General features: G+C 48.3%; 1 protein-coding gene across 1 annotated transcript; it reads right to left on the bottom strand.

Moving 5' to 3' along the window:
* Window positions 1-310: 310 nt before the first annotated feature.
* On the bottom strand, window positions 311-8,595 carry TPM4 (tropomyosin 4). The gene is given in 11 exon segments (XM_071578321.1): window positions 311-619; window positions 1,765-1,834; window positions 1,914-1,976; window positions 2,253-2,328; window positions 2,551-2,621; window positions 3,024-3,141; window positions 3,393-3,526; window positions 5,474-5,605; window positions 5,607-5,690; window positions 6,410-6,535; window positions 8,467-8,595. Coding segments are annotated over 11 exon segments (1,071 nt in total). The 5' UTR covers window positions 8,581-8,595; the 3' UTR covers window positions 311-536.
* Between the last annotated feature and the right edge of the window lie 481 nt (window positions 8,596-9,076).

Below are 9,076 nucleotides of genomic sequence, written 5' to 3'. Positions count from 1 at the left end.
CGCCCCCGCCGCCGCGCGCCCATTGGCCGAGCCCCGCAGAGCCGGCGCGCCATTGGCGGGCGGCCTTCTCCCGGGTGCAAGCGACACTGCGATTGGCTGTGGGCCATCCCCCCCGGTGTAAGCGGCGCCGCGATTGGCTGTGGCCCTTCCCCCCGGTGTAAGCGGCGCCGCGATTGGCTGCGGGCCCCGCCGCTGGCGCGCCCAGCCGGTCCGTGCAGGCGGGGCAGTGACGTCACTCCTGCAGCTGCCCAGCGTGACGTCACGCGGAGAGAAGCGCCACAAAAACCCGCGCAGAGGCCGCGACTTTGTGAGAAATTGTTTAATAGGGAGCGGCGGCACCGCCACTGCCCGGGGACAGCTTCTACCAGGTTATACAAAGGGCCGATGAACCGTGCGGGGCAGCCCCAGCGGGACACGCGGGGGCTCCGGCGGGGCCGCGCTGGGCACAACTTAAGTGGCTTTCCCAGTGAGACAGAGAGAGGAGGGACGAGGGCGGGGCTGGGGTGGCTCCTGCGGCCGCGGGCAGGTCCTGCCTCTCATATACAGTTCAGTTCGTTTAGTGTCTGGTCCAGTGTCTGGTGCAAGCCCAAGTTCTCCTCTTTGGCTTGGGCAAGTTTTTCTAGTGAGAAAGAATAAAAACACAAGGAAGAATAAAAACACAAGGCTTTAGTTTACACATTATTTTACAGCTTTTTTCCTTTAAATAAAACCTGTAGTAACTTACCTTGATGTTTTAGACACCTCTATAACTGCAGCACCAAAATGAGGGAATTACCCTCATTCAGGGAGGGTTTGGACATGTGATGTAATGTGTGATTTACAAGATGGATCCTGCTGTTTTCCTTGGACTGAGAGGGTTGTTTTAACCAGGCAGATGAGGCACAAGTACACACCAAATGCACCCACAGCTTTTTGCTGCCCCCCATGTCCTTGGGAACACAAATCCAGGTGCTGCCCTGGCTGAGCATGTCTGGCTGTTCCCACGTCAGGGGGGACTGTGGGTTTGGTGTTGTCACCAGAGTAGTTTATAGATGGTCCTAAGGAAGGAAACCCCACAAGCTGCCAGGTAGAGGTATCGTGTTTTATTGAGCTCAGTGCCCACAGAGGTGGAAGGGTCATTGTGCAAGTGGCACAGGAGTGACAGGCTGTACACGCAAGAAAAGCTTGAGAAATGCAGCCAGTGGGAGCCCCCCCAGGTGCCCCCAGACAGGGGCAGGTCACAAAGAGGTCATGTCATTGAGGGCATGGTCAAGCTCCTCACTGATGGCTTTGTACTTCAGCTTCTGAGCGTAGAGCTCGTCTGTCAGTCACGAGGCCAGCAAGAAATGCAGGGAAGAGAAGAGGCCACAGGAGGAGAACGGAGACAGGCAGAAGGCGACAGCAGCCAAAGCAGTTGGGGAGGAAAACAAAAGAAGAAAACAAGAGGTGTGGTTGAGTATCAGAAAGGAAACAAACACCCACACAGCTGCCTGCTCAGAAGCTTCACGTAGGGTTCCTTTTTGCAATCCCACAATTATTTTTCAGTAAGCAGATTTAAGTGGGGTTGGGATCTTGAGCCCTTGAGTCTCTGAGTTGGCCAAAAGCAGGTTGTTGTTACCAACCTTTTGCAGGAAAACCTCTTTCAGAACTTCCACCACACAGGTCAGGTGCCCAGTGGGCACATCACACCCATCTACCAACACACCTGAAATCCAATGAAATCCACCACCCACTCCTAGAATTTATTTTCTCATTTGAAACAAAGAAACCTGAGCCATTCCATACCTTCCAGGTCATCAATAGACTTTTCCAGTTTGGCAACAGTTCTCTCTGCAAATTCAGCACGAGTTTCAGCCTAAAAAAATTGAAATAGAGTCATTGGATGCTCTTAAAAAGATTATACCATAATACAGTTTAGGGATGGCCAAACTCACTTCTTTCAGCTTATCAGAGAGAATCTTGATTTCTTCTTCGTATTTATCTTCTTTTTCTGAGTACTGTGAAAACAATAGAAAGTCTTTAAGGGAAATTGTAGCAACAATAATAAATGTTTATGAAACTGTGACCTATTTATAACCACTTTTCCAACAGCTGCAAGCCCCATTTCTGTGCTTTTCTCCTCTTCCCCAGGCTGGCATGGGCAGAACTGATAAAGCAGCATCCACAGCCAGGCAGCTAAAACCTCTCACTTGCTTTGTATTTCTGGCTTATTTCCATGAATTTTATTTAGTTTTGGCTTTGCCCATACCCCTCAGCTTACTGCAAGAACCTGCCTTTTCAGATTGAGCTTCCAAAGACTTCAGGTTGTTTGTGACATTCTTTAACTCCTCTTCAAGGTCACTGCATTTACTATGGGGGGAAAATAAAAGTATGAATTACTAGAGTGATTTAATTTTCAAGGAGTCTAAAACATGCAAAGGAAGAAGTCATTAAGTCTGAAAGGAGAAAACTGGGTATACAGTGTACAAACAAGCTTTTCTACATGGACTGATTGCATGCCTGCCTCCCAGGAGCAGATTTTTCTAATGAAATCTGGTGTTGAGCTTTAGTGCATTCTGAGCAGTTACTCACACTTCAGACACCTCTGCACGCTCCTCAGCTCGTTCCAGTTCACCCTCCAAAATAACCAGTTTACGAGCAACCTGGAAAGACACAACAGCTCTGTCAGGCCAGGCTGTAGTTCTCAGAATCCCAGAATGGTTTGGGTTGGGAGGGACCTTAGAGATCATCTCATGCCCTGCCAAGGGCAGGGACACCTTCCTTACAGATTTTCTCAAAGCACTACACTCCTGCTTCCCTTGGAATGAGGAAATTAAGATTTAAACATCTCCAGACAACACAGACTTCCCCAAACAGATTTTACAGTATTTTAGCACGAAGAACATAAGATGCTGCAAAGTCACTGTTTAAATTCCTCCTTGTTTGGAATGTTCCAAGGTTTGAGCATCACCCAGTGACAAGTGAACAAAGGGGCACTAAAGTGAAGAGTGAACTCGTTGTTCCCAGCTCTGCTGAAGGTTCAGCCCTTTCCTTCTCCCTTTTACCTCCTCGTATTTGCGGTCGGCCTCCTCGGCGATGTGCTTGGCCTCCTTCAGTTGCATTTCCTGAATTTCCATTTTCTCTTCATCTTTCATTGCTCTGTTCTCGATAACCTTCATCCCTCTGCAGAAGTCAAGGTGTGTTTAATGTAGAAGCATTTTAGCCCTTCTAACTCAAAGGTCCTAAGGGGGAGTTTCATATTTGTAACCCAGAAATGGCCCATTATGACCATCATGATCTTCAAGGCTCAAGGAATTACTCACTCAAGCTTATAAGAAGTTTTCAGTCTCTGACTTGCAGATATTAAATTATACAGGAATATTTTACCATCCTTAGCCAATTTTTGAGCAAAAGAAAATCAAAAAGGGACGTACCTCTCACTCTCATCTGCTGCTTTCTCAGCCTCCTCCAGTTTCTGCAGGGCTGTGGCCAGGCGTTCCTGGGCACGATCCAACTCCTCTTCCACAAGTTGGATGCGTCTGTTCAGAGCTGCCACCTCCCCTTCAGCCTGTGAAACAACCACCCAGACCCGGGGTTACACAGGCCACTTGCTGATGGAAAACCTTCCCCTTCCAGTGTTTCCTTAAAACTGCAGTGGCATCTCCCTGGAGCTCCAGGGGCCCTCCTGCCTCTGCTTTTTGTTTGCTTAAACTGTGGCATCTCAGGAATGTCAAGGTATGGAGAGTGTGCTTGTCCTTTTTTTTTTTAATAGTACTTATCATTCCTGCCACACAACAAAGGACAGATTGATTGCCAAGGGATAGAAGTATTTTTGGATCACTTCACTGGGCTGTATCTATCCAGAGTTAAAAAATCAACTCTTCCCATAATGGCTTAGTTCCAAAACCTTCACCGTTGGTTTCCCTGCCCTTGGTTCCATTCTGGACCACAGTCACAACCCACTGCTGAGGTTTGAGCCAGTTCCTTTTCCATCCTGGCTCCTGAGCCTGCAAACACTGAAGAATTTACGTGGTCAGCTGGGGCTGACAGTTGGGCTCAGCATGGCACAGCAAGGCCTTCTGGGGCAAAATTAGGTATGTTGTTAAAATAAGTTCACTTTGCTTCCTGCAGGATGTAAGGAATTAGGCAGAAAGCATTTCTTATCAATAAAGTCTGTATATTATTAACAAACTGCACAGTAATTGGAATGCTATTAATGTATAAAAAATAGACTAGCTAATAAATGGAGATTGCTGGGAGAAATGCCAGATACAGACCACATGGACAAACTGGTGTCCATAAATAAGTGTTTATTAAGATATGACTCCCTTAATTGCTTGTTTTTAAAGGAAAATAAAGCCCTGCTTTAACCATCGGGTTTGTGCACTTTATTGTCTTCAAATCTGAGCAGGATTGTCATATATAAGATTAATTAAAAAAAAAACTTTTACAGGCTATAGATCCTGGAAGGCTGATTGTTTTATGCTTTGTGGTTTTTTTTGGAAAAAAAACCCCAAGTGTTTTGCTGCAGCTTTGTAAATTTGGTCACTGACCACTCCTAAGCTGGAGGAAATGGTTTCCACTCACAGCTGAGCCATCTTGGAAAGCAGTTCAGTGGCTGATCCAAATGGAAGCTGACCCAGGATTCCTCTAGTCATAAATTATCCAACATTTCATTTCATTTTACCCAGTGCTGTTTAACTTCCTCGATTTACACACAAAGCATCGATCACGTACAAAACTGGCATCTGTTCTGTGGCAGCAACTCCTTCCTTCCTTCCTCTAGACAGGGCACTTTTAAGTCATATTTTAATTCAGCAAGATTCCAGAGCTCTGGGAAGCTGGGCGAGCCTGGCTCCACCTCTGCCAGCAGCAGCCCGCAGTCCTTATACGGTAAAACTGCCTCCCTGACATGTGAGAAAAGAGCAGGAAGATGCCGGGAAGGCTGATCACACACAAATCTAAGTGAAACCAGCTGTCCAGCCCCGGGAGAGCCGCACGCTAGTTGAGAGTTCGCGTTTCTCTGTAAGGAACCAGGAGAGAAAGTGATTTTTCAGCAGTTCGGACGTTGCCCAGCTGTGCTGGAGCCAGTGGTGGCGGCGCCGAGAGGCGGGAACTCCCCGATCCGTGTCATGCAGCGTTTTTCCCTAATTAAACAGCCATTTCCGACTAAACTCGCAAGCGCTCCCGGTGCCGATGTGCGCCCTTTTCCGCAGGGCTCGGCCCCAAAGCGCGAGAAGCAGCGGGCGCCGGGGCCGACCCGCCGTGCCCGGGACCGGACGGGACGGGGCGGCGGCAGCGCCGGCGGGTCCCGCGGGCCGAGTGTGCGGAGCGGGGACAGCCCAGGGATGGATGGAGGCGGCCGAGGGATGAAGGCAGCTAGTGGCCAAGCCGTCCTGCCGCAGCAGGGGAGAGCCGGGCGCGCCCCAGCGAGAGAGAGCCAGAGACAGGAAGGAAGGAGCAGCCCGGGAGAGAGCGACCGAGAGAGGCAAGCAGGCAGCCCGGGCGGTCTCACTTTCTCCCGCAGGTCCCGTTCCAGGTCCAGCTCCCGCTGGAGGACCTGGGCGCGATCCTCCGCCTCATCCGCCTGTTGCTGCAGGCACTGGATCTTCCTCTTCACGGCTTCCAGGGAGCTCGGCGCGGCCATGGGCGCGGCGCGGACGGCGGGATGGGCGCGGAGGTGCTGCACGTGGCGGCCCCGCGCCTTTCAATGGCCCGATGACGTCACGCGGCTGGAGGTGGAGGTAGAGGTGGTGACGTAGCGCTGAGACTCGGCGCAGGCAGGGCCGGGACAGTCGCGCTTGGGGCCGCCCAGCCCGTGCCCCCCCGTCTCCATCATCTCCGTCTCCATCTCCATCTCCATCTCCATCCCCATCCCCATCCCCATCCCCATCATCTCCATCCTTTGCCGGGGGATGCAGCCCCGCCGGCCGCGCTCCCCGGGCCCCCCCGGCCCCACAGAGGGAGGGTTCAGGATTCGTGACGCTGCCGGGCCCTGCCCACGATTCGGCACCGCCACAACTGGCCGGGGTGTGGCAGGAACCGGGGCTGCTCTTTAACCCTGTTGGGGGGATGGAAGCAAAGGACATCCTTACGCCATAGCTGAGCCCTGCTGCTGTCCCAGCTCCCGCAAAGATCACCATTTTATTTACTTGATTAAAGGAGATTTCACCTTTCCTAAAGAATTCCCCCCCACAAGCACTTCCCCTGTCCCAGTGCCAGCAGTTCCCCTCTGGGTGTCCATCGAGCCCCCAGCCCTGCCGGGGGGGCAGCTGCGTGTGCCGCGGGGTCGCTGCACAAGAGCCCCGGCTCCCTTTGGCAGAGGGGAGAGGAGATCAAATCCCTGCCCCATAACCCTGCCTCTCTAACCCCAGCGAAGTGCTGCAGTACAGAGAATCTCACAAAATACACACCAAACACACAGAGCAGAGTTACAGGGGTGGGTACATACGTCAGTGGCTTTCTTCTCAGCCTGTTCCAGTTTTTCCTGGGCATCTTTGAGAGCCTCTGAGTACTTGTCCAGCTCATCTTCAGTTCCTTTCAACTTCTTCTGCAGAGCTACCAGCTCATCCTCTACCTTCACGAGAGAAAACCCCCAAAGTAAGCAACCTGATGTAGTATCAGTTAAATATGATAAAACCTCTCTTTACTATTAGTTTTAACCCAATATAACACATAAAGAGTCACAAAAGACCAGATCTGGGACAGTAGTCTGAGAATGACCAGCAGCTGTTGCCAGGGGGAGATCATTAAAAACATCTCATCCTTGATCAACATTCTCTGCCACCACACACATGGGATCTGGTTTAATCCATAACTGAGTAGAAGCCCTTTTTCACTTTTTTTTTTCAGACACCCTGTAGCATTCAGTTTTGCAGCATAATTATAAATGCTTTTAAATTATGTCCTTGTGTTTGTTCTAAGACCTTGTGATTTATCAGGAAACTATTCAATTCCTGTATGTCTGGAAAAAATGGTCATTCCCTGCTCGCCTTTATGTGAGGTGCAGGACACTTCAATCCAAATGGAAGTGGGAGGGAACAGGGCTGGCCCTGCTGCAGAAGGGGCTCAGTGACCTCGGGATGTCCCTTCCAGCCTGGATTGTTCCCTAACTGTGGCCCAGCAAGATATGCTCCATCCTGCCATGAGGCTCAGATTCCCCTATACCATATAAATCCATATTCTTCACTAAATGGTGCTATTTATAACCTGCTGGGAGGCTGTTTAAAGACAAACTGTTTCATGCTCCCTGAAGAATTCACGTTATCAGAGGCTGGCTGCTGATAAGGGTGTGCCTGCAAACCCATCTGCTCCATCCTTTCATTTGCAACTCAAAAGAGCTCAGGCTGCTGAGAAACTGATTTATCTGTTTAGCTCCACCTTCACAGAAATTTAGTCTATCAAAATAGTTGGTGTTTTGGTGCACTTCCTTCATTTTAGTTTCAATGATGGAGACATTTTTGGTAGTGTGCTATTTTGGAATGTTGTGGTGTTGCAGCAGTTTTAACTCAGAGTAACCAGAGAGTGTGAGAGAAGTGCAGACCTTGCTTGGATGCTCTAACAGAGGGACAGGGAGCAGGATGAAGCTGATGCTGCTGCCTTTGTGTGAGAGTATTAAAATCCCCATTTGAGTAATGTGCCCACATTAAAAAATAAAGGTGAAAATTTTGAGACAATTCAGAAAAGAGGAGTAAGATCAAAGATCTATTTTTCTAAAGAAAAATATTAGGCTAAATGAATGCTAATAACAGAGCAGTCTGGAAGAGGTAGTAGAAGCAGCCACATTTAGAAAATGTAGAAGGGAAAGGTGGTAATTTTACAAGGAGTGCTGTAAAAACTTGAGTGCAGTCAACTTACATTTCAAGATTTTTCTGATACTAAAGCTCAAATAGGAGACAGACAGCCAGAATAAAGACATTGCAAAGCAAAAGAATTGAAAATGTTATCATTAAAATTCCACTGAAAGCAGAGCATTCAAATGAAGATATTTTTGATTATTCTTGACAAAGAAATGATAGAACAGATCTACTGTTGAGACTTAGCTGGCACCTCTAAGGGGCACTCTGTGCACCAAGGACTTGGAAGGAACTTTATTAATTTGATTCAAGGAGAGGCTTAATTAATGTTTAGACACAACTGACTCTACCAGCGCTAGTCCTACAGGTGTCAAGGTTTGCAGCTTTGCTTTTGAGTATGTAAAGGCCTTTTCCACAGAATCAAAAGCACGAGAAAATTAAGGCAATTATGTAAGATTTAAGAAAACTTAGACAAAGCACTGTTAATAATCTGTGGATGATGCTAATTTTGCAAAAACTCGCATGGCTGAGAAGTTACTGCCTAGTCCTGGCTGTACAAGTGTAACAAAAAGGAAAAAACACTTCAAAAGAAGATTAACAGAAAACCTGACTTCAAATTATTTTGCTTTCTGAATCAGAAAATTGCATCACAGTATTTGGTGCCACTTATTTCCACAGCACACACACAACCAGTGATTTTATTTCCACTTACCTGCTTGCATTTGTCCTCAGCTGCCTTTTTATCTGTCTCAGCCTGCTCTGCTCTGTCAATGGCATTCTCCTTGTCCAACTTCAGCATCTGCATCTTTTTCTTGATAGCTTCCATTTTTGCTCAAGGATAGGCTGGATCTGTCACACAACTGAAAGAATCTGATGAGCAAAGTTTTAGCTTGGGCAGAGACAGAAGTTGTACCCTGGCAGGTCACAGGGAAAATGAGCTCAAGTGGTTGTACAGAGCTTTAAACACAGAGACCCCCTGGACAAATCCCAGATCTACTGGCCTGGTCTCTGATCTTCCATCCACAGCCTTTCTAAGGAATGAGCTGGAACAGGCTCACTAGAGGAATCTTCACCACTCCACCATCTCCTTATTTGGGTCCTGTTTTCTTAAAGAGAAAACTGTTTCCATTTTTAAGCTTCTGACAGAAGCAAAAGTGTTGACATATGAACACATGCTTGAAAGAAAGCTTATTAGCACCCCTTCGTGTGTGGAGAGCAATTAACCAGCCCAGCAGCTCTGTGGGCATGGCCTGGCTTCTTGGAACAATGGCATGAGGCTAATGGAGGAAAGGATCCTTTCAGATTACTCCAAAATAAATCCA

This window comes from Pithys albifrons, chromosome 27 (assembly GCF_047495875.1).
Source record: "Pithys albifrons albifrons isolate INPA30051 chromosome 27, PitAlb_v1, whole genome shotgun sequence".
Taxonomy (NCBI): Eukaryota; Metazoa; Chordata; class Aves; order Passeriformes; family Thamnophilidae; genus Pithys; species Pithys albifrons.
This window is presented reverse-complemented; position numbering and strand designations above follow the sequence as displayed.